The 24,664-nt window shown below is 43.5% G+C and overlaps 1 protein-coding gene across 2 annotated transcripts; it reads right to left on the bottom strand.

Moving 5' to 3' along the window:
- Positions 1-13,998: 13,998 nt before the first annotated feature.
- On the bottom strand, positions 13,999-24,411 carry LOC141197663 (uncharacterized). 2 transcript variants are annotated; one of them, XM_073662748.1, is made up of 5 exons: positions 24,299-24,411; positions 24,101-24,213; positions 23,920-24,017; positions 23,632-23,722; positions 13,999-15,363 (listed from the first exon to the last, which is right to left on the bottom strand). In XM_073662748.1, exons 2-5 carry the CDS (start codon positions 24,183-24,185, stop codon positions 14,507-14,509), a joined length of 1,131 nt encoding a protein of 376 aa, XP_073518849.1. In that variant the 5' UTR covers positions 24,186-24,213; positions 24,299-24,411; the 3' UTR covers positions 13,999-14,506. The 2 variants fall into 2 exon arrangements, with proteins under 2 accessions (XP_073518849.1, XP_073518847.1); XM_073662746.1 differs by lacking the exon at positions 24,299-24,411 and having other exon boundaries at positions 24,101-24,233.
- Between the last annotated feature and the right edge of the window lie 253 nt (positions 24,412-24,664).

Below are 24,664 nucleotides of genomic sequence, written 5' to 3'. Positions count from 1 at the left end.
CTCCAACTATACTGAGTCGTCCCTGCGAGCTGTATAGAGAAAGTTGAGAATTGGAAGACAACAGTAATGTGTTGCCTGACAAAGGTTTTCTATAGAGTGTCATGTCCGCTTTATGAGATGTTACTATCCCTGTCAGGAAAATATCCAGAAATGGAGTGGAAATCAAAGGTTCACTGACAGTGGATTTTAAATTTAAGGAATAAGAATTCAAATACAAAACAAATTGTGACACTAACTGGGGGTCACCTCTCCATACCAAAAGTACATCATCAACATATCTACCAAACCAAAAACTGTGCTCAAAAAATGGATTATCATCAGAAAAAATGTAGATTTCTTCCACCACGACATGTACAGCATAGCCAAAGATGGTGAGAATTTGGAGCCCATGGGGACTCTAAGTACTTGTAAATAATATTTAGAATCAAACATAAAATTGTTGTGGGACAACAAATATTTTATGTTATAATGAACCATTTTAAATTCACAGAATATCCACTATATTTATTTAAATGGTGTTGAACGGCAATGATGGCCAATGCGTTTGGGATGGAGGAATACAGGTTGACAACATTGCTGGTGACAAACCTATATTCTTTCTGCCACACGAACCTGTCAAAAACCCTCAGGACAGACGTAGTATCTTTCACATAGCCTGGATACAAATGTTCACCAGCCATTGGCTTAAATTCTCATTCAATGAACCCATACCCAAGATAATAGGGCGAAGGGGAGGGGGGAGATACCCTTTTGTGTTTTGGGGAGCCCATGAAAAATGGGATAATCGGGTAACTGCCAGCGCTGAATTTTGTTATTAAACCCCGACAAATAAATGCCTTCCTCCAGAATAGTGGACAACATTGTTTTATACAAATTGTTAGGATTCATAGAGACCACCGGAGCAGATTTCATATATCAATAGTTCTAATAGCACATACTCCGGGGCATCAAAACATTGTGTCCATAGAGAATAATGATCTCACACATTTTTCTTTCTTTGGTCTTGAAAAAGTTAATTATCCGATAAGGGGTGGAAACAGACAGAAACCCCTTAATATGCGTGAAGCCTTCTGGATCTGACGTGTAAATACTAAATACCCTTCGGGTAATGAATTTCCGCAATGACCTGTTTTACATCTATTGATGAAATTCATACTGGTTTATTCCCAGCAGACATCTATATGGTGACATTCCAGGTTTTCTGAATTTATTTTGTGTTTTTCCGGTTATTATTTGCCGGTGTACTTATTTGCCTTTCTGTATATTGCGCTATCATTGCTGATTCATCTTCGCAGAACGCACATAAATGATGCAAATATCTTAAAGATTTTTCAGCAATGACGGAGTATTTCCATTGCAATGTTCTGCAGCTTATCTTCCATTTCTCATATATTTATTTTTGTCAGTTTTTTCACAATATAATTCAATGATTTGTTTTTCGTTGATACAGATAGAAATTCCCGCTACATCCACAGCTTCACGATTAAGTTCTGCATCAGATATTTGTTTTTGTCAGTTGTATTATAATGTAATGACCTGTTTTTCGTTGATACAGATAGAAATGCTTGCTCCATCTATAGCCTCACGATCAGGTTCTCCATCAGACTCTATGCAGACGTCTCCCATTGCCATTGATCTGTTATACATCCAGCTCTTGGATATCATGGATTTGTACGCTCCATCTAATCTGATTCGCCATTACAATGCTCCACAGTAATCTGATTCGCCATTACAATGCTCCACAGTAATCTGATTCGTCATTACAATGCTCCACAGTAATCTCACCAGTGTTCTGTACTTGTTCTCGTCTGTTTTACAATGATGCATCTATTTGCCTCCCGTTGATATGACAGATAATGCTCGGTATATCTGCGGCTCTATGATCCTTTGCCAGGATATTATACTTTGCACCAGATCAGATGCGGGTGGATTTCCTTGTGAATTTTCTACTATGTAATCAATTTTGATTTGCATATTTTTTTTCCCCTTTATATGTTCATTGTTATAGGTTTATAGTTTCTCCATACTGGTTATTGTGCATATTATTTGATATTATATCTTTACGTGTGTCAGATCGATAAGAACAATATTTGTATTCACAATTTAGACACTGATGCGTTTTCTCTGTTTATTGGACATTGTTATTGCGATACTCTATACTGAATCTATCATCCATCTCATGCATACATGTTCCTGTCCCTCTATAATCAGTATATCCTCGCACCTTCCGTTGCTATAGTTGATGGCATTTGTGATGTTCGGACCCTGTGATCTCACACCTGTACACTTAATCCCGGTGTTGTGTTCCTATATGGGATAATCCCCTGGCAGCTAACACCAGTGGTCTTCACACAAATGTCCTGCAATAAACAGTTTATATACAGAGGGGGATACGGATATGCATGAATAAGAGTATGAGGTCTAATTCTATCTTATTTTTCACCATCATGGTGTTTTGCATTTCTGGCTTGTTGTGTGATGCTAATTGATTTCTCATTTCGTGTCATGTGACTCCATTGTGCCTGTATATATATATATATATGACTTCATTGTCCTTTTCTCATCTGCTATAACTAAGGACACAACCCTAGCGCCAGAAACACATAAGAATTTTACATTTTTTGTTTTTTTAAATGATCCAATATATTTTTCTCATATTTTACCTGTTGGGGTGCTGATTTTCTCCTTTTCGTTTTCTTCATATGTCTGTGCTCACCAGCCGGACCGCCACCCTTCAGTGGACTATCTTCACCCTGTTTGGATTCTGCGTTGCAGCTCCCTAACCCTCCCTCCTGTTTCTTCACAATATTTTAACATGTATCCTAGGCCTCGATGTTCCCCATACAAACTTGCTGTTAGAATTGTTGAGACGGGAGAAAAAGGTCTGAGGAACGCAGACCGGAACGGACTGAAATATATAAAGAAGATCTGGTAAAATGTCCATTTTGATCACACTAATACGACCACACCAGGACAAGGGTTTCAAGTTATAATTCATTCGATTTTTAACCATTTGTTCAAGGATGGGGGATATCATTTAAACAATACAGATCATCCAAGTTCCCCAGAATTTGTATACCCAGGTACTTAATTGTGTCTTTTTGCCACTTAAAGGGAAAGTTAGAAGTTAGTTATTTTGTCAGTTCAGGGTTAAAAGTTATGTTCATGGCTTCTGTTTTAGAGTAGTTGACTTTAAAATTGCTTACATGGCCGAGTTATTCGAACTCCTTTATTATAGAGGGAAATGAGATCATTGGGTTTGAAACATAGAGCAACAGGTCGTCTGCATATAGAGCTAGTTTATAGTGATGTGAGCCTATAGTAACTCCACTAATATCTGGATTTTTGTGTAATGCTACCACGAAATGTTCCATCACCAATGTGTATAGGAGAGGTGATAAGGGACACCCTGGTCTCGTCCCCTTTTTAATAGAAAATGTGTCATATAGAAGGCCGTTTACCCTATCGATTTAGGGTCAGTGTAGAAGGATAAAATTTTAGATAACAAGAAAGAGTCCAACCCAATTTGTGGTAGGGCGCTCTTCAAGAAAGTCCAATGCACTGTGTCGAACGCTTTTTTAGCGTAGACAGAAACAAGGCACATTGGGAGCCCCTGTTTTTTGCATGTGAAATTAACATTTTATTTTTATTATCACGAGCTTCTCTGCCCTTAATGAAGCCAACCTGATCGTTGCTGAGGGTAGATAGGGGGAGAGCCGTGTTGTAATTACTTTAGAGAATATTTTGACGTCTACATTATTTAATGATATTGGATGAATATTAGGGCAGGTATTTGGTTCTTTTCCAGGCTTTGATAAAATCGTTATGTGAGCCTTAAGTGATTGGAGGCCAAAGGGGGAGTCTTCTGAGATATTATCAAACACTTTGGCTAAAAATGGTAATAACTGGGGGGAAAACATCTTATAAAATCTATTATTGAATCCATCTGGCCCAGGGCTCTTCCCGATAGGAGAAGCCAATAAATCATTCCCTATCTCTTGTTCAGTGAAAGCTTTGTCTAGTATCTCCTGCTCAGGGGTCTGTAAGGAAGGAACGGCAGTGTCCATAATAGATTTATCAATTTTTGTTTCAAGAATATTAGGTGGCATGTCGTGGTATTGTCCATGAATATTATATAGAGAACTATAAAAGAAACGAAATGCTTCCGCTATGTCAATGGGGTTATAAGTTTCTGGCCCGGGTGCCCCTTTTATTTTGGATACATATGTCCTTTGCATCTGAGGATGTAACCTTCTTGCCAATGAGAGACTACATTTATCTGTGAATTTGTACGAGTACCTTCACATGTGATCTTGGCATTTTGTATACGTTTGATCTAGTAAAGACCTTCCGTCCTTTCTTTTTTTCATTCAGATCATTTTTATTTAACAAAACAAAGAAAGACCAACATTTCTTTTTTTAAATAAACTTTGTGACAAAAAAAAGAAAAAGAAAGAAAAACCAGTAACAATGCAAGAACCGGTTTACAATGATATAAAACCCAATATCGCTCTATAGTACAATGGTTTGGAATAGTAATTTTACATTTGTACATAAATATCTGAATAATTCCTGACTGATTATTTTTTTCCCTATTGAGACATCAAAAGAAAAAGAATATATCTAAGAAGGGGCAATTGTGTGGACTGAGAAAATTATTATTTGCTGACACCTTGGATATAAGGATATAAATTCCTGGTTTACTGTAAGGAAATGGACAAACAATCCAGGATAGTATTTCTGTGAAGGTTCTTTGAAGCAATACCTGGTGTATTTAACCATTGATCCCATATGTGTATAGATTTCTTGAGAGCGTTCCTTTAATATAAGATCCACTTTCCAAGCATAGAGTGTTATTTATCCTGGATTTTAGTTCTGTTATGGTTAGGGGAGAATTGTCTATCCAATGTAGTGCCAACAACTTCCTGGCTTGGAATAATATTCTTGAGCTAGCTACTGCCATATGGGAGTCTGGGTCTACGTCCTCTCCCAGGAGTCCTAGGATACAGATTTTAGGTTCCAACTGAAGTTGTATCCCAAATACAGATAGTACAAGAGCGATCACCCCCTTCCAGTAGTCGCCAATATTTACACATTCCCACTTCATATGCATCAGGTGGGCATCAATTTGACCACATCTAGGACATGTGTCATCCGTTTGTATTCCAATTTTAAATAAAATACTTGGGGATCTATATACCCTATGAATGAGAAGAATTCGGGACAATCTTTGTGACTCTGACAATGAAAGTTTCGGTGTCAAATCCAGTATTTCCCCCATTGCTCCTCAGATAACGGACCCACATCGTCCTCCCATTTTGTCTTAACTATCAAAGGATATTTATCCAAATGTAGGGCCAGTAACTGCCTATAAATAAGGGTTAACAGACCTTTTGTATCCACTGCTTTAGCAATGGTATCTATTGGGTGATGTCTATCAATCAGTATGGCGTTTATTCTAGTACCCCTATCCTCCCACTCACTAATATTATTTAGTTTATGTAGCTCTGGTAAGTTAGAGTTGTGCCATAAAGGAGTATAGTTTGTGTACTTTCCAATCCCCAGAATATTTTTATCCCTATCCCACACCTTATATATTAACTTTAGTGTACGACATTTTGTCATTTTCTCGAGGAGGCCCTATATCTAGTACCGAGAATGGAAGCTTTCACTTGGTTCCTTCCATAAGTAGGTGCCCTGAAATTACACAATATTTATCCCATCCATGAAACTACTTTAGCTCCATTCTAGTGTTAAGCCGGTCTGCATATACCTGGAGGGAAGCAGATCATTTATGTTGTTTGTCAAGGAGATCAATCCGCTCAAGCAAATGGGGACTTTAGCTGTTCTCTCCTTTTTTTAGCTTTTGTCTAGGTTTTATTATTATCCCTCTGAGGACGCATGTGAGTGCTTCCCATTTAAATGGTAAGGCAGTTTCATCATGCTCATATATTTGAAGGAGTCTATAGTCTCAAGAAGGTCTGAGACACAGAGTGAGACTTTCGGCAGATTATCATTTAGGTTCCAACATCTGAAGCCTTGGTGGAGTCCGGCGTAGTCAGATCTATAATATAAAGGGAGATGCGAGTCTCTGTCTGAAGCCTTTATAGACAGCGCAAGCGCGACAAGCCTGCGCAGTCCGGCTCCAGACAGAAGCAGGCATGGAGCCGATACAGGTAAGAGGAGCGTATATGGTGCCAGAGATCACAGTATGCGTAGACACAGAACGCATACCGCGATCTCTGGCGCCATACTTACCTGACCGGGAGGAGCGTTGCCGCGGCGCCTTTCTTTGCCGGAGACCGGGGCAGGAGTGAAGGCGTCAGAGTCAGCATATGCGCATAGCGCTATCTGGCGCCATTTGCTGAAGACACATTTGCAGTGTGTCTTCAGCAAAATGGCGCCAGACAGCGTGGTATGGGCACGCGCTACTCCGGCGCCGCACTCCTCCCCCGGCCTCCGGCAGAACAGAACACTGGGCTGCGCTGGAGCACAGGGAAGAAAGGTGAGTATAAGTGCTTATTTTTTTGTATGTGTGCAGAGTGAAAGGAATGAGGGGTGCCATACATACCAGGATTGGGGGGCGAGGGGGCCACACATCAGGATTGGGGGATGAGGGGTACCAAGCATACCAGTATTGGGGGATGAGGGGTACCATGCATACCAGTATTGGGGGATGAGGGGTACCATGCATACCAGGATGAGGAATTGGGTGCCATGCATACCAGGATGAGGGGTACCACGCATACCAGGATTGGGGGGATGAGGGGTGCCATACATACCAGGATAGGGATGAGGAGTGCCATGCATACAAGGATTAGGGGGGTGAGGGGACCATGCATACCAGGATTGGGGGGGGGGTGAGGGGTGCCATGCATACCAGAATAGGGATGAGGGGTACCATACATACCAGGATAGGGATGGGGTACCATGCATACCAAAATAGGCATGAGGGGTACCCTACATACCAGGATAGGAATGTGGGGTACCATGCATACCAGGATGAGGGATGGGGTGCCATGCATACCAGGATAGGAATGCGGGGTACCATGCATACCAGGATAGGGATGGGGTACCATACATACCAGGATAAGGATGAGGGGTATAATACATACCAGGATAGGAATGCGGGATACCATGCATACCAGGATGAAGGGTACCATGCATACCAGAATAAGGATGAGGGGTACCATGCATACCAGTATAGGGATGAGGGGAGCCATGCATACCAGGATGAGGGATGAGGAGTACCATACATACCAGGATAGGAATTGGGGATACCATGCATACCAGGATGAGTAATGGGGTGCCATGCATACCAGGATAGAAATGCGGGGTACCATGCATACCAGGATAGGGATGAGGGGTACCATACATACCAGGATAGGAATGGGGGGTACCATGCATACCAGGATGAGGGGTACCATGCATGCCAGAATAGGGATGAGGGGTGCCATGCATACCAGGATTGGGGATGAGGGGTGCCATGCATACTAGGATTGGGGATGAGGCGTGCCATGCATACCAGGATTGGGGATGAGGCGTGCCATGCATACCAGGATTGGGGATGAGAGGTGCCATCCATACCAGGATGGGGATGAGGGGTGCCATGCATACCAGGATAGGATGGTGGGGACAGGTTGGAGGCAGCACATACCAGCATGGGAGACCATATACCAATAAAAATGCTCGCCACCCGGGCGTAGAACGGGTTCAATAGCTTTTTACAATGGCAATGGCAAGGTTGGCAAAACTAGGACTATTCAGCCTGGAAAAGAGAGACAGTATAGAGACCTTGCCCGGGATTTGTTCAAAAGGAGGGATATTACGGTAACAAGAGGGCATTCACTAAGACTGGAAGAGAAACGGTTCCAGCACCAGCATAGTAAGGGGTTCTTTACGGTAAGAGCAGTGAGAATATGGAATTCACTGAGTGAGGAGACAGTAATGTCGGATTCACTAAACCAGTTCAAGCAGGGACTGGATGCATTTCTAGATACCAGGCAGATTTCAGCATATACTTAAAAATAAAATAAAATAGTAGGTTGATACAGGGATTTATTCTGACTGCTGGTTTCAGAGTCGGGAGGGAATTTTTCCTCAGGTGAAGATTGGCCAAATCATTTGGGGTTTTTGCCCTCCTCTGGATCAACTTTAGCAATTACAGAACTAACAGGTCGAACTTGATGGACGCAAGTCTTTATTCGGCTTTACTAACTATGTTACTATGATCTGACCATACAGCAGTTCCTACCTGAGATGTAGGTTGCCATGTAGGCAAGTGACGGCTAATTAAGAAAAGGACTATATGGCTATGCATATTGTGTAAAGGAGAATAACAGGTATAATCCTTTACGTCTGGATGTAGTATCCTCCATACATCGCCCAGTTGAGATCAAAGCACAATTAGCAAAGCTTTTGTTTGTGTTTTAGATTGGTGACTCCAGCCCAGGGACAGGTCTAAAGAAGGATCCAAGACAAAATTAAAGTCACCTCCAATGATGATAAGGTCCTCCACAAAATATTTTAGTTTGTTTAAGTAATGACGTCATGTCTTAATTTGGTCACAATTAGGGAGATAGAAGTTTGCCAAAGTCAAAATTTTGGAGTATATGGGAGATCTTAACAAACACGAACCTCCTCTCCGTGTCAGACAGTGTTCCTACAATAGTATGCAGCAGTGATCTGTGGCGGCCTATACTCAGCACCTTAGACTTCAAAACTGCATTTTTCTGGGACGCCAAGATGAATAATATCTATTAATAATCTGAGGTACAGTATATGATCGCCTCTAAAGTGTGACTCCTGAAGAAAGAGAAAATGTACGTGCTGTTTATGCCAATGATAAAACACTTGAGCTCCTTTCTCTGGAACATTAAGTCCTCTGACATTCAATGAACAAGTTTTGAGTTGTGCCATATTATATGAAAAAAAGGGGGAATGGAAGAGAGAAAGATTAAGAGAAAAGAGGAATTATAGACGGTAGATAGTAACGTCTACCTCTCAGTGTCTAAGAAGTATAGATTATGAATATATCAAAACAGTAGGAAATTGTGAAACAAGCAGATCCCAATGCAAGTCCCTAACTGGGGGTTGTCTTTACAGGCGCAAGTCAAACTTTCAGTTCTAGGGTTCCTATTAGGGGGAACCATGGAATATAAAGCAAGTAATGTAATACAGCCTGATATTACAGTAGTATCATGTGAACTCAACTTATATGCCGGTCTAAGATCTTATATGAACTTAGACATTCTATATAGTGGAAGAGTGGCACCTAAAACTCTATTTAGATATATCTAATTATATGCTTAACCCCTTTACAACCCAAGGTGGTTTGCACGTTAATGACCAGGCCAATTTTTACAATTCTGACCACTGTCACTTTATGAGGTAATTACTCTGGAACGCTTCAACGGATCTCCCTGATTCTGAGAATGTTTTTTCGGGACATATTGTACTTCATGATTGTGGTAAAATTTCTTCGATATCACTTACGTTTATTTGTGAAAAAAACGGAAATACGGCGAAAATTTTGAAAATTTTGCAATTTTCAAAATTTGAATTTTTATGCCCTTAAATCAGAGAGATATGTCACACAAAAGAGTTAATAAATAACATTTCCCACATATCTACTTTACATCAGCACAATTTTGGAACCCAAATTTTTTTTTGTTAGGGAGCTATAAGGGTTAAAAGTTGACCAGCGATTTCTCATTTTTCCAACAAAATTTACAAAACCATTTTTTTAGGGACCACATCACATTTGAAGTCACTTTGAGAGGTCTTTATGACAGAAAATACCCAAAAGTGACACCATTCTAAAAACTGCACCCTCAAGGTGCTCAAAACCACATTCAAGAACTTTATTAACTCTTCAGGTGCTTCACAGGAATTTTTGGAATGTGGAAGAAAAAAATGAACATTTAACTTTTTTCACAAAAATGTTACTTTAGGCCCAATATTTTTTATTTTCGCAGGGGTAACAGGAAAAAATGGACCCCAAAATTTGTTGTGCAATTTCCCCTGGGCACGCAGATACCCCATATGTGGGGAAAAGACCACTGATTGGGCGCACGGTAGGGCTCGGAAGGGAAGGAGCGCCATTTGACTTTTTGATTGTAAAATTTGCTTGAATAATTAGCGGACGCCATGTTGCGTTTGGAGAGCTCCTGATGTGCCTAAACAGTGGAAACCCCCCACAAGTGACCCCATTTTGGAAACTAGACCCCCCAAGGCACCTATCTAGATGCATAGTGAGCACTTGGAACCCTCAGGTGCTTCACAAATTGATTCGTAAAAATGAAAAAGTGGAAAAAAAATACTTTTTCATTATTACGGATCAATTTGTAAAGCACCTAGGGGTTCCAAGTTCTCACTATGCATCTAGATAGGTGCCTTGGGGGGTCTAGTTTCCAAAATGGGGTCACTTGTGGTGGAGCTCCACTGTTTAGGCACATCAGGGGCTCTCCAAACGCAACATGGTGTCCGCTAACAATTTGAGCCGATTTTCCATTCAATATGTTAGCGGACACCATGTCGCGTTTGGAGAGCCCCTGATGTGCCTAAACAGTGGAGCTCCCCCACAAGTGACCCCATTTTGGAAACTATACCCCTCAAGGATTCTATTAAGGGGTATAGCGAACATTTTGAACCCAGAGGTACGACACAGAATTTGATAACATTAGGTCATCATATTGAATAAGTTGTCACTGCTCTTGAGCGCAAGTGCTCGCTACTTGAGGTTGCATCGGGTACTCAGGTATGCACCATGCATCACGGGTGCTCAAGTAAATGCTCGAGTCCCCGCCCGCATGTTTCACGGTTATTAGACACCCACAAAATACATGCGGGGATCGCTCGTGCATGGCATGCAATCCCCGCGAGGTTTTTTTGGCCGCAAAGCATATGGGGCGGAGACTCGAGCACCCGCGATACTCAGTGCATACCCGAGCACCCGATGCAAACTCAAGTAGCGAGCACTTGCGCTTAACACTAGTCGCCATATCGTCATCTTTTTTTTTTTTTTTACATTGGAAAAAAGAAACAACCCCAACCCTAACATTAGCACAACCCCAACCCCAGCCCTAGCGTTTATTTTTTACAGCATTCCTCATGCGGTATAAGTGATGAGATTACTTTATTCTTTGGGTCAGTGCGATTACAGCGATACCAGAATCATATCGGGTTTTTATGATTGACAGCTGTCACACACTAAAAGACACATTTTTTAAAATCTAGTTTTTGCATCGCCATATTTTGGCCTACAGAGTCATGTGACGGCTCGTTTTTTGCGGGATGAGTTGACGTTTTTATTGGTGCCATTTTCAGGCACGTGACATTTTTTGATCGCTTTCTATTCCTATTTTTGGGAGGCAGAATAAACAAAAACCAACAATTCAGGAATTGTGTTTTTTTACATTTTTTTATTCTGCTCCGCGTGTGGTAAAATTGATATGGTAGCTTTATTCTTCGGGTCAGTACGTTTACAGCGGTACCACATTTATATAGTTTTTCCATGTTTTGGCGCTTTTACACAGTAAAAGCTATTTTATAGAAAAAAATATTTTTTTGCATCGCTTTATTCTGAGAGCTATAACTTTTGGATTTTTCAGATGATGGAGCTGTATGGCGGCTTGTTTTTTGCGGGATGAGATGACGTTTTCAGCGGTACCATTTTTATTTATATTCATCTTTTTGATCGCGTGTTATTCCATTTTTTGTTTGGCGGTATGATGATAAAGCATTGTTTTTTGCTTTGTTTTTTTTTTATTTTTTTTACCGTGTTCACTGAAGGGGTTAACTAGTGGAACAGTTTTCTAGGTCAGGTCGTTACGGACGCGGCGATACCAAATATGTATACCTTTATTGTTTGTTTTTGTTTTTTTCATAATAATATTTATTGATGGGTACATTATATTTTTATTTTTAGTGGATTATTTTTTTTATATTTTTACAATTTTTTTTTAATTTTTTTTTCACTTTCAGACACTTTTTTTTTACTTTTTTACTTTGTCCCACTATGGGACTTTCACTTTTTTTATTCTGATCGCCGGCATGGCACAGGAATGCAGCACCATCCCTGTGCCATGCAGGCTGTCAGCGCTGGACAGGGAGAAGATTGTTTGGAGATGCATTGCGCATGTCCAAGCAATCTTCCTGCTGTCTGGTGACCCGGATGTTGTCATGACGACATCATGTTGTCATGACGACATCGGGTCGTCATGGCAACACCCGGGAAGCCGCTTCAGACAGCGCTGGAAGCCGGAAGAGGAGGTGAGTATCGCCGATCACCTCCCCTTGCCCCCGCAATGCCGCGATCAACTTCGATCCCAGCATCGCGGGGGTTAATGTGCTGGGAGCGGTGCAGGACTGCTCCCTGCACATAGTATCGGGTGTCAGCTGTAACAATCAGCTGACACCCGGCGGCGATCGCGCCCGCACAGCCTGTGTGCGTGCGCAATCGCCATGACGTACTAATACAGGTCAGGCTCTTAAAGCCCAGGGCACTGACGCGTATTAGTATGTCATGGGCTTTAAAGGGGTTAAAGAAGTAAGTAAGCATCTGCAAACTGTCTCTCATCAGGGAAGACAAGATTCATTTCAGGAGCTCATATGATTGGCAGGTTCCTTTCCCATCTGGCTGCATCACCATCAAGTTCATGATCCATTGAACGCCTTCTGTGACGTGCTGGAACGCTCTGTGGCAATGGTGGAGCAGGTGGCCAGTCAGATATATGGAATGTCCAGGGCATCACAAATAGGTCTCATGTTGCTTGGATCTTTGAAAATATACAGCTGGAATGGGTACCCCCAGGAGTACATCAGGCCATTTTCCCGGATGGCATCAAGTAGTGGTTTCAATACCCTTCTTTTAGCAAGTGTCATTCAGGATAGATATGTGAGCAATTATATGCGTTTTCCATTGAAATCACCAGGACCCAACTCCTCTGCTTTACTCACAATGGCCTCTTTTACAGTGAAAAAATGTATGCGACAGATAATGTCCCTTGGATGCTCAGGATCTGGGCCATGATTGCCTATTGTACGGTGCGCCTTATAAATCTCCACCTCCTTATCAATAGGATCACCAAGGATACTATGAATAATGATCGCAGTGTTGGCATAATCACTTGTGCATTGATGCTTTCAGGTATACCCCTTATCCAGATATTATTGTGATTTAAACAGATGGTTTATTTACTGGTTGTGAAGATCGTGTCTTAGTTTCTGAGCATTATGATGGCCTCTAACTTGGACAACATTATCCTCTAATCTCTGTACCTTGTCAGTAAGCTGTGACAGGATAGAAGTGAGGGGAAGTATTTCAGTATTGTATGTGGTCTCCAGCCTCTGAATATATTGCTCCATATCTTCTTTAGTAGGGATAGACGCAATCTGATATACAAATAAGTTATGTTGTTCCCCATATCAGAATAACCTGTGGCTGTGGGGTAAATGTCCCTGTGAAGCAAGCACTGCTCAGCATGGGGGCTTTGGTGAGAGTACAGGGAGATTTATGGAGCTGTTTTCTTGTGAGGCCTACATTAAGAGAGAAGTTGGTGCAGGACTTACTGTCTGGAGCTGTCTGGCATCATGAGGGTTAAGGATGCTTCTTTTTCCAAGCTGAGCTCAGGCAGTAAGAGCTCCGGAGCAGTAAGATAAGACCTTCCATAAGAAACGCTGCATACCAGACATGCTGACGGAGGTGGAGGACCTCAGATTAACCTCTGATCTCTTCTTTCTTTTCCATATCGAAAGTCATGTTTGAGGCTGTAAATTGCTTATAATTCCCCAAGGAGCATGGTCTGAAGAGAGTGCTTTCAGTGTGTGCATTCTCTTGGTGCTATGTCCAGGCCATGTCCTTCCTGTTGATGTACAATGCGTCTAAAGGTGGCGTTGATTGGGGGCAGGATTGTGTGATGTAACAATCTTGTATGATGCAACATCCTTACGGAAACGCGAGTTGTGACACCAATGGAACAGCGCCAGAACAGTAAGTGCGTATGAGTGTTTTTATTTTAACAAGACCAAACATTAGGAATGAGAAGGAGTTGTCCTAGTAGTGGACAACCCCTTTATGAAGATACAATTTTCGGTTAAAAATGAAAAAGGCTTCTCCCCTGTGTGACCTCTGAAGTTTAAGAGTTGATTTCCGTGTAAAACATTTCCCGCATTAAGAACATGAAAATGGATTCTCGTCTGTGTGAGTACTTTGGTAACTAAGAAGTGATGATTTCTTCACAAAACATTTCCCACATTCTGAGCAGGAAAAAGGCTTCTCCCCTGTGTGAGTTCTCTGGTGCTTAACCAAAACTGATTTCAGGATAAAACATTTCCCACATTCTGAACAGGAAAAAGGTTTCTCCCCTGTGTGAGTTCTGTTGTGCTCAACCAAATCTATTTTTCGGCTAAAACATTTTCCACATTCTGGACAAAGAAAAGGCTTCTCCCCTGTGTGAGTTCTCTGATGTCTGATACAACATGATTTCGCTGTAAAACATTTCCCTCATTCTGAATATGAAAAAGGCTTCTCCTCTGTGTGAGTTCTCTGGTGCTTAACCAAATCTGATTTCCGGCTAAAACATTTTCCACATTCTGAACAGGAAAAAGGCTTCTCCCCTGTGTGAGTATTGATATGCTCAACCAAATCTGATTTCCGGCTAAAACATTTTCCACATTCTGAACAGGAAAAAGGCTTCTCCCCTGTGTGAATTCTCTGATGGCTGATACTACTTGATTTCGCTGTAAAACATTTTCCACATTCTGAACAGAAAAAAGGCTTCTCCCCTGTGTGAGTTCTCTGGTGCTTAACCAATTCTGATTTCCGGCTAAAACATTTTCCACATTCTGAACAGGAAAAAGGCTTCCCCCCTGTGTGATTTCTCTGATGGCTGATAAAACTTGATTTCTCTGTAAAACATTTTCCACTTTCTGAACAAGAAAATGGCTTCTCCCCTGTGTGACTTCTGTGGTGATTAACAAGATCTGATTTCTGGTTAAAAAATTTCCCACACTTGAAACAAAAAAATCTAGTTTCTGCTGTGTGAATGCTTTGATGTTTAGGAGAAGACTTTTCGAGGGAAAAACTATTTCCATATTCTGAACATGAAAATGGCTTCTTTGCTTTAGGAGCAATTTGTTTTTTAATGCTTATTTTGTGACTTTGATTTTCCTTAGTAGTCGGTAATGAATCAGAAGACAGGACCTGTTTCAAATGATCAGATGGCAGATCTTTGCTGTGAATGGATGATGGTATATCTGGAGCAATGGCATTCACTTCAATTGTATCCTGTGGGATCTCAAGATCATCTGATTTAAAAATTGAAGATGTGAGCTGTCCCTCTGATCTCCTGGTACTGTCATCTGCCAAGAATAAAACCAATTATTATTTATGAATAACATATCCTTAAAGTTTATATTGTTGAATATTGCTACTTAAACTCTCCGTAAAAATGTACTTTATGTAAAAGTATCATTATTTAGCAAGAAAACATCACAGAAAAAATCAGCCTTACCAACACCAAATCAGATAACAAATGCATTAGCATTTTAGTGTTGGTTGGGTGTACAGGGGTGTCTGTCCATGTGGGGTGCACTTATATAGTGCTGGGCAGCCTTCCTACCCAGTATGGACATCATCAGTATCCTAAGTCAGACACTGTGCATCAAAACTACCTGTGTGACTATGCAAGCTTCATCTGTGTGCATCTTTAATACTAGGCAACCACTCCCTCCATGAATTGGTACGATTGTGAGTGGTTGCTCCATAAGTATTTTGCACCTGCGCGGCCCCCACCTTTATCATGGGGGTCTGCGGCATCCTGCTAGTGCATTTGTTATATGATTTGGTGTTAGTAAGGCTGTATCTTTTTCTGTGATTTTTTTTTTTATTTTGCCCTATGTTAGCCGTCATTATTCACCAAGACAATAACAGTTCACAGTCTAATAGAAAACCTCATAGGATGAACCAGTGGAGCGTGGTGTTCAACTGTTTGTTAATTCTGCCTCCCAAATATGGAATAAAAAGCCACCAAACAATGTTATGTAGGTGAAATAATACCAATAAAAACTTCTACTCATCTCACAAAAAACAAGCCCCCACTCAGGTCCATCACCTGTCAATGGAAAACCAGAGGTTTCCACATTATTAGTGGCTCAAAGGCTTTTGAAAAGCAACATGGCTTCCATAAACCAATCCAGCAATATCCGCTCCCCCAAAGTCAGATCTCCCCCTCACTTCTGAGCCTTGCAGTGCGCTCAAAACACATTTAGCATCCATGTATTTGGCATTACTACAGTGAGAAGAACCCACTTAATTTATGGTGTGTGTCTCCTGGAGCACAATCTGGGCACTATGTGTTGGGTAATGAAATTATATATTTGTAATTTTCACTCTCCATCATCCACTGTGTGCTAATTTCCAGAAAGTGCCTGTGGAGTCAAAATAGTCACTACTCCTATAGATTATTTCACTGAGGGTTATAATTTCCAAAATTGAGTCACTTTATGGGGATTTCTACTGCTCTGGTTTTCTGACATTTGGTCACATTAGGGCTTCTGCAAATAGTGGGTCCCATCTCCTCTGGGATCTGCTCCTGCGACGTCTGCTACTCTCACCAGGAGCCGCCTTATTCATCCTGCAGGCGGCGCTGGTGATGGAGGAGATGTCACAACAGGAAGCTCTGGGCGGCGCAGGACTTGTCCAGCCACTAAGATTAGGGTGACTGGGACCAGTAGTTGTCACGGGTGTGTTGCCACGAAGATCGTCACGAGTACACAGCCTGACTTCTCGCAGCTGACTTGTTGGTGCTTTGTGCTTTCTCGGCAGTGAAGGAGTTAATTCTCTCTCTCTCTAGGCTAGCTGAGGTCCAGCCTCGCCCAGCTGCAATCAATGCTTCTTTAGTGAGACTCCTTCATATTCCTGCAGGTCTGTTTGGGAAGTGTCGGTGAAAGCTTTTCATTCAGACTTACAGAGCGGAGCGTGGTGTTTGGAGTTGCTGAGATAAGTGTATTTGGAGTGTATTTTCCCTTCCTCGCTTTATCATTTATCTCCTTTCCCGTTGGTGTTCCCTCTGTTGTAGTTGTGTAGAAGTTGTATGCAAGGTGGTTTTGGTTTTTCCCTTGTACTGTCTCGTTCGTCTAAATACTGTGTGTGGGCATATTATTTCTGGTTCCCAATTGTTGTGACCGGGGTCCTTCTCAGGACTAGATTACTGAGGTGCAGGGATCCTCAGGAGGTAGGGGTTACGCTGGCGGCCTGGACCTCTGTACCTTTAACAGTACCTCCAGGTTTAGGGATTAGTCAGGGCCCCAGCTTAGGGTCAGCTTAGGCCCCCTACCTCCAGTATTCTGTGACAGTGTGACATTTTCACCGACCAACTTAGTTTTTCTCCAGCTACCATGGATCCAGTAGCCGGTCTAGCTCGGCAGTTGCAGAGTTTGTCCATGGGGCTGGCGGACGTCAGGTCCAAGGTTTTGCATCCTCTGGAGCAAGCCGGACCAGAACCTAAAGTAGCTCTCCCTGACAGGTTCACTGGGGGGCGGGACAAGTTTTTTGTTTTCCGGGAGGCATGCAAATTGTACTTTCGGCTGCGGCCTCGGTCATCGGGCAGTGAAGAACAAAGGGTGGGAATTGTCATCTCGCTCCTACAAGGGGACCCACAATCTTGGGCGTTCTCTCTTCCCCCAAGCTCCCCGGTTCTCCAGTCAGTGGATGGGTTTTTCGCTGCTCTGGGACTCGTATATGATGACCCAGATCGGATCTCCCTTGCTGAGTCTAAGTTACGTAGGATTCAGCAGGGAGATCGTCCGGCGGAGGAATTCTGTTCGGAGTTCCGTAGGTGGGCCACGGACACCCAGTGGAATGACCCGGCTCTTAGGAGCCAGTTTTGTCATGGTTTATCCGACAAATTACAGGATGTGTTGGCACAGTATGACTCTCCCGCGTCACTGGAAACCGCTATGGCCCTTGCTATTCGCGTTGACAGACGGCTTCGGGAGAGGTGCGGGATAACTCTAACCCCTGTAATGTCTCCACCTCCTACAAGGTCCCCTCATATGGTGGTTCCCCTGGTCAGTCCGGAGGAGCCTATGCAATTAGGAGGGACATCTTTTCGGGGAAGGGGACCGGTGGTGCGCCATAAGACAGGAAGGTGTTTCCTCTGCGGGAAAAAGGGACATTTTATTGGGGGGTGTCCATCCCGTCCCTTGCAGAGTAAAGAGTCGTCGAAAAAACTGTTGATCCCAGGTTGTGTGGTGGACGGCAATCTGGGAGTAGGTATTTCGTCCCTAGGTTCGTCTCAGTTTCTCGTACCGGCGGAGGTGGTGGTGGGTACGAGAACTGAGAGGATATCTGTTCTTCTGGATAGTGGGGCCGGGGCTAATCTGGTTGATGCTCGGTTTGCCCGGGTTCAAGGTATGCGATTGAGTGAGTTGGCTAAACCCATCCCTATATTCTCGATCGATGCCAGGCCTCTCGGTCAGGGAAGTTTTTTGCAAGCTGTGCATGGCGTAAAACTTCAAGTGGGGGCAATACATAAAGAACTGTTGTCTTGCTACGTGTTGGAGGGTCTTCCCACTCCTATAGTGTTGGGCCTTCCTTGGTTAGCTAAGCATAACCCGGTTATTAATTGGCAAACCAGAGAGATAAGCCAATGGAGTAAATTCTGTAATAAAAACTGCATGAACACGGTCATCGGTGCGGTTACTCCTTGGGTCTTACCTCCATTTCTGGCGGACTTTGAGGATGTATTCTCGGAGAATGGGTGTCAGGAACTACCTCCTCATCGCGAGTATGACTGTTCTGTAAAACTGCTCCCTGAGGCCAAGTTACCTAAAGCTAGGTTGTATAACCTTTCTGGTCCTGAGAGGCAGGCCATGAAGGATTATATTTCAGAAAGTCTGGCTAAGGGGCATATTAGACCTTCATCTTCACCGGTGGCTGCAGGGTTCTTCTTTGTTAAGAAGAAAGATGGAGGCCTACGCCCTTGCCTGGATTTCCGTGAACTTAATCGGATTACGGTCCGAGATCCGTATCCACTCCCACTTATTCCCGATCTCTTTAATCAGATCGTGGGCGCCAAATGGTTCTCTAAGTTGGATCTCAGGGGGGCGTACAATCTGATTAGGATGAAGGAGGGGGATGAGTGGAAGACGGCTTTTAACACTCCGGAGGGGCATTATGAGAACCTTGTCATGCCATTCGGTCTGACTAATGCCCCGGCGGTGTTTCAACACTTTGTTAATGATATTTTTCGCCACCTGGTGGGACAGTTTGTTGTCATATATCTGGATGATATCTTAATTTACTCGCCGGATCTGGGGTCTCATCAGGAGCACGTTAGACAGGTGTTACAGATCTTGCGGGATAATAAACTGTATGCCAAGTGGGAAAAGTGTGTGTTCGCCGTACAGGAACTCCAGTTTTTAGGCATCCTGGTTTCAGCGTCCGGTTTTCGTATGGACCCTGGGAAAGTGCGGGCAGTTCTTGAGTGGGATCGGCCGGAGAATCTTAAGGCACTATAACGTTTCCTGGGGTTTGCTAACTATTACCGGAAGTTCATTCGTAATTTCTCGTCCATGGTTAAGCCTCTCACAGACATGACTAAAAAGGGGACGGATTTTTCTAGGTGGTCTGACAAGGCTTGTCAAGCATTCTCCTCCTTGAAAAAATGTTTTGCCTCGGCACCCATACTCATTCAACCTGATGCGTCTCAGCCATTCTTTGTAGAGGTAGACGCTTCCGAGGTAGGGGTGGGAGCAGTATTGTCACAGGGTTCGTCCCCTGGTAAGTGGCATCCGTGCGCCTTTTTCTCTAAAAAATTGTCGTCCGCTGAGAGGAATTACGATGTCGGCAATAGGGAACTCTTGGCCATTAAGTTAGCTTTTGAGGAGTGGCGCCATTTTTTGGAGGGGGCAGTTCATCCGGTCACCGTCATCACCGATCACAAGAACCTGCTATATCTGGAGTCCGCTAAACGTCTGAATCCCAGACAAGCTAGGTGGTCATTGTTTTTTACCAGGTTTAATTTCGTCGTTACATATCGTCCTGGGTCTAAAAATGTAAAGGCGGATGCCTTATCTCGTAGTTTCCCTGGGGCCGGGAATACGGACGACCCGATTCCTATTCTTCAGGAGGGGGTGGTGGTTTCGGCAGTATGCTCTGAGCTGGAGGAGGAGATATTGGAGGCTCAGGGGGACGCCCCTGTTGGACCTCCAGGGAGACTGTTCGTTCCAGATCAGTTGCGACAAAAGGTGATCGAGGCACACCATAACTCAGTTTTTGCAGGACACCCGGGGAGTAAAGCAACTGTGGATCTCCTCTCGCGTCGGTTTTGGTGGCCTAACTTGCATAAAGAGGTGGTAACTTTTGTCGCGTCCTGTGGGGTTTGTGCGCGCTCTAAGACCTCACATACCCGTCCGTCTGGGGCCCTCTTACCTTTGAAGATCCCGGAGCGTCCTTGGACTCATCTGTCTATGGACTTTATTACGGACCTCCCTTCGTCTTCGGGTAAAACGGTCATACTCGTTGTAGTGGACAGGTTCAGCAAGATGGCACATTTTATCGCTCTTCCGGCTCTCCCTAATGCTAAAACTCTTGCGCAGGTGTTCATTGGGGAGATTGTGAGGCTTCACGGGGTACCCTCCGATGTGGTGTCTGATCGGGGGTCTCAGTTTGTGTCCAAGTTCTGGAAGGCGTTTTGTGCACGGCGGGGGATGCATTTGTCATTCTCGTCGGCTTTTCATCCTCAGACCAATGGTCAGACGGAACGTATGAACCAGAGCTTGGAGACATATCTTCGGTGTTTTGTGTCTGAGAACCAGGAGGACTGGGCTTCTTTCCTACCTCTGGCAGAGTTTGCTCTCAATAATAGGCGGAGCGAGTCCACTGGTAAGTCCCCGTTTTTTGGGGCATATGGTTTTCACCCCCAGTTTTGTACTTTCAGTAGGGGGGGCTCTTCGGGGGTTCCGGAGGAGGAACGATTTTCCTCATCTCTCGCTTCAGTATGGAGAGGGGTGCTGAAGAATCTGAATACTATGGGGAACCGATACAAACGTATGGCTGATAGGAGGAGAGTGTCTGGTCCGGACCTAAGTGTGAACGATCAGGTATGGTTGTCTACCAGGAATATTAAACTTAAGGTTCCCTCTTGGAAACTGGGTCCCAGGTTCATCGGGCCGTACAGAATCAGTTCTGTTATTAATCCGGTGGCATTCCGTCTTGACCTCCCCCCTACGTTTAAAATTCACAACGTGTTTCACAGATCATTGCTTAAGAGGTATGTGGCGCCGGTGGTACCGTCACCTTTACCTCCCCCTCCTGTGGTTGTCAATGGTAACTTGGAGTTCCAGGTATCGAGGGTCATTGATTCACGCTTTAATCGCCGGTCCCTTCAGTACTTGGTTCATTGGAAGGGGTATGGTCCTGAGGAGAGGATGTGGGTTCCTGCGTCGGATATTAACGCAGACCGATTAGTTCGGGCCTTCCACACGACTCACCCGGATAAACCTGGCCCTGAGGGTCCGGAGGCCCCTCGTAGAAGGGGGGGTACTGTCACGGGTGTGTTGCCACGAAGATCGTCACGAGTACACAGCCTGACTTCTCGCAGCTGACTTGTTGGTGCTTTGTGCTTTCTCGGCAGTGAAGGAGTTAATTCTCTCTCTCTCTGGGCTAGCTGAGGTCCAGCCTCGCCCAGCTGCAATCAATGCTTCTTTAGTGAGACTCCTTCATATTCCTGCAGGTCTGTTTGGGAAGTGTCGGTGAAAGCTTTTCATTCAGACTTACAGAGCGGAGCGTGGTGTTTGGAGTTGCTGAGATAAGTGTATTTGGAGTGTATTTTCCCTTCCTCGCTTTATCATTTATCTCCTTTCCCGTTGGTGTTCCCTCTGTTGTAGTTGTGTAGAAGTTGTATGCAAGGTGGTTTTGGTTTTTCCCTTGTACTGTCTCGTTCGTCTAAATACTGTGTGTGGGCATATTATTTCTGGTTCCCAATTGTTGTGATCGGGGTCCTTCTCAGGACTAGATTACTGAGGTGCAGGGATCCTCAGGAGGTAGGGGTTACGCTGGCGGCCTGGACCTCTGTACCTTTAACAGTACCTCCAGGTTTAGGGATTAGTCAGGGCCCCAGCTTAGGGTCAGCTTAGGCCCCCTACCTCCAGTATTCTGTGACAGTGTGACAGTAGTACCATCCAGTCTGGCAGTTAATCTGCTCCCTGCTTCAGCCATTTGGAAAGCACCGCACCCTACTAAAGCTGGAAGCATATTGCGGGAAGCTGCCAGATACAGCCTTGTTCTCCTCTGGTTCAGTCCTCTGTGCTCAGCTCCCGGCTTGTGTATTTGTTTCCTGTTGTGGCCTCGGCCCATTTACTGACTACTTTTGTATGAATTTGTATTTTCACTGACCTCCATGTTCTGACCCGGCTATCTGACTATTCTCCTTGCCATCTCACACCACAGAACATTAGATAACACCATGGCCCAAGCTTAGGGGTCTCTGTCTAAGTCCAAATCCATGTAGAGGGGTTAAAGGATGATGAGCAAGGCAAACCCTGGGATCTGGAAAATGGAGTAGATAGCACCAAGCCTGTTTGTGGTAGCCATCTTTTCAACTGCCAGGTGACAACGAACAGAAGAATTCCAAAGTTATCACCATATAAAGTGACACGCGTCAGATTTGAAAACTGGGCCCAGATAGGAACACAAAACTGGCTGCAGGAAGGGGTTAAATCAGAGTATTTTGGGTACTAACTACTATAGTCAAAACTGAGTGTATAGATCCTAACACATCTACTGAAATAATCAATCTCAACAGTCTCCATCAGTAAGTAGTGAGTAACTAGTGGTGAAACCTCTCTGGGGTAATTAGAGTATGGGGCTCGGTGGCTCTTCGTAATCTAAACTATCGTAAGGGACAATATTTTCTGTCAGATGATTTTCAAGAAGAAATATTAGACATTCAAAGAAAACTTTTTATAATAATGCAGAGATGAGGTGTCTTAAATTTATCTTAGAGATATATCGTGGCACAGGTGTAATGTTTTTTTCTGTTTAGTTTATCACAATCTAGTTTGAAGTTAGTCGGTTTTAAAAGAAACTGAAAAGTCAGGATAAAGGGAAACTCTGCTGTTATTGTACAGACATTCACATTTGGCCGTCACTGCAAATTTAATGTTGTAGATCATAAATGTGAAGTTTGGCCAGAAAGACTGGACCTGGTCTTGTAGGGACCATATGAGCACATTCAGCAGCGCAGAAGGGAGAGAAGGTAGATTCATCCAATAAGATATCAGGGATCTAGGAAGCCAACAGCATCATTACCCTCCGCTTTCACTTACAGTCCCATCATATTTTTCTTCAAGTGATTTTCTGGCTTTGTGGTTTACAGATCTGGGCAGGTAACGTCTTCTAATCACAGGGAGTAGGTGGATCATCCAGGTTGTAAATTCTATGGAAAAGGGTTTCAATGCCCAAAATCATTTGAACAGTTTTGGGTGGAAGAGAATGTTGTGGTTTAGAGGCAAAATGGTGATCACATGATAGTAATACAGCCGGACTACACAACCGATAAAGCAGCCACAGCCGGTGACTGAGAAGAATCTGTGACTTCTCTGCATTTAGTGGTTACTACTCACCTGGGTAGTCATATGTAGGAATCTCCTCTTTACACCGCTCATCACCCCTCACATATGTCTCTGTAGTATTAATATGGGTCAGATCTTCACCCTGAAACAAATATTGTAAAAGTCACAAACAGATGAGAAGTCACATCTATGATCAGTTCTAATCCTGCCATCTCCACCGTTCTCATTACACAAATAGAAAACATATAATACTGGTGGATAAAACAAGACTGAGCACAAGACCTTCACAGCCGTCTACACATCATAGGGGAGATCTCATGACACCTTCTCTCCATCTACCTGATGATCCTGAGGAATATTGGGATCTTCTTGTTTACAGTCATGTGGAAGAAAAGGATGGGGACATCTCTCTGGTGTTGTCCTCTTACTGGATAGATCTGGAAGAAACACATACAGAGACTGAATTCAATCTTTACATACAGATAATTATAGGCCGTGTGTATTTAGTCCTGTCTATTACCTGGTGATGTGTGGGGCTGGGGAACCTCCATCATGATGTCCTTGTACAGATCTTTGTGTTCTTCTAAATACTCCCACTCCTCCATGGAGAAATAGACGGTGACATCCTGACACCTTATAGGAACCCGACACATATAATGATACAGTCATCCCCCCGATCCTTTCATAGCGTTACTGTATAATGTCCCAGCAATGTCACCTCTCCAGTCAGCAGCTCGATCATCTTGTAGGTGAGTTCTAGAATCTTCTGGTCATTGATGTCCTCATGTATCAAGGGGTGAGATGGAGGCCCTGTGATTGGGCTCAGGGGTCTTTCCCATCCCTTAGACACAGGGGCCTGACAGCGTACACTAGCGGTCTTCTTCACTAATGTGTAATCCTGGTTATGGAGAGACACATTATTAAATCTCACTACAGACATTTCCAGAGTCCTCACCTCTCCAGTTCTGTCCATCTGTTATTCCCATAGATAAGAATGATGTAATGTGACGTCATCAGAATCTCTCACCTCTCCAGTAAGCCGGAAGAGGATCTCTAGGGTGAGGTGTAATATCCTCTCCGCCAT

This window comes from Phyllobates terribilis, unplaced genomic scaffold (genome assembly GCF_046119375.1).
Source record: "Phyllobates terribilis strain yellow unplaced genomic scaffold, ASM4611937v1 Scaffold_85__1_contigs__length_6476398, whole genome shotgun sequence".
NCBI lineage: Eukaryota > Metazoa > Chordata > Amphibia > Anura > Dendrobatidae > Phyllobates > Phyllobates terribilis.
The sequence above is the reverse complement of the archived record's forward strand: the minus strand, read 5'-3'. Positions and strand labels throughout refer to the sequence as shown.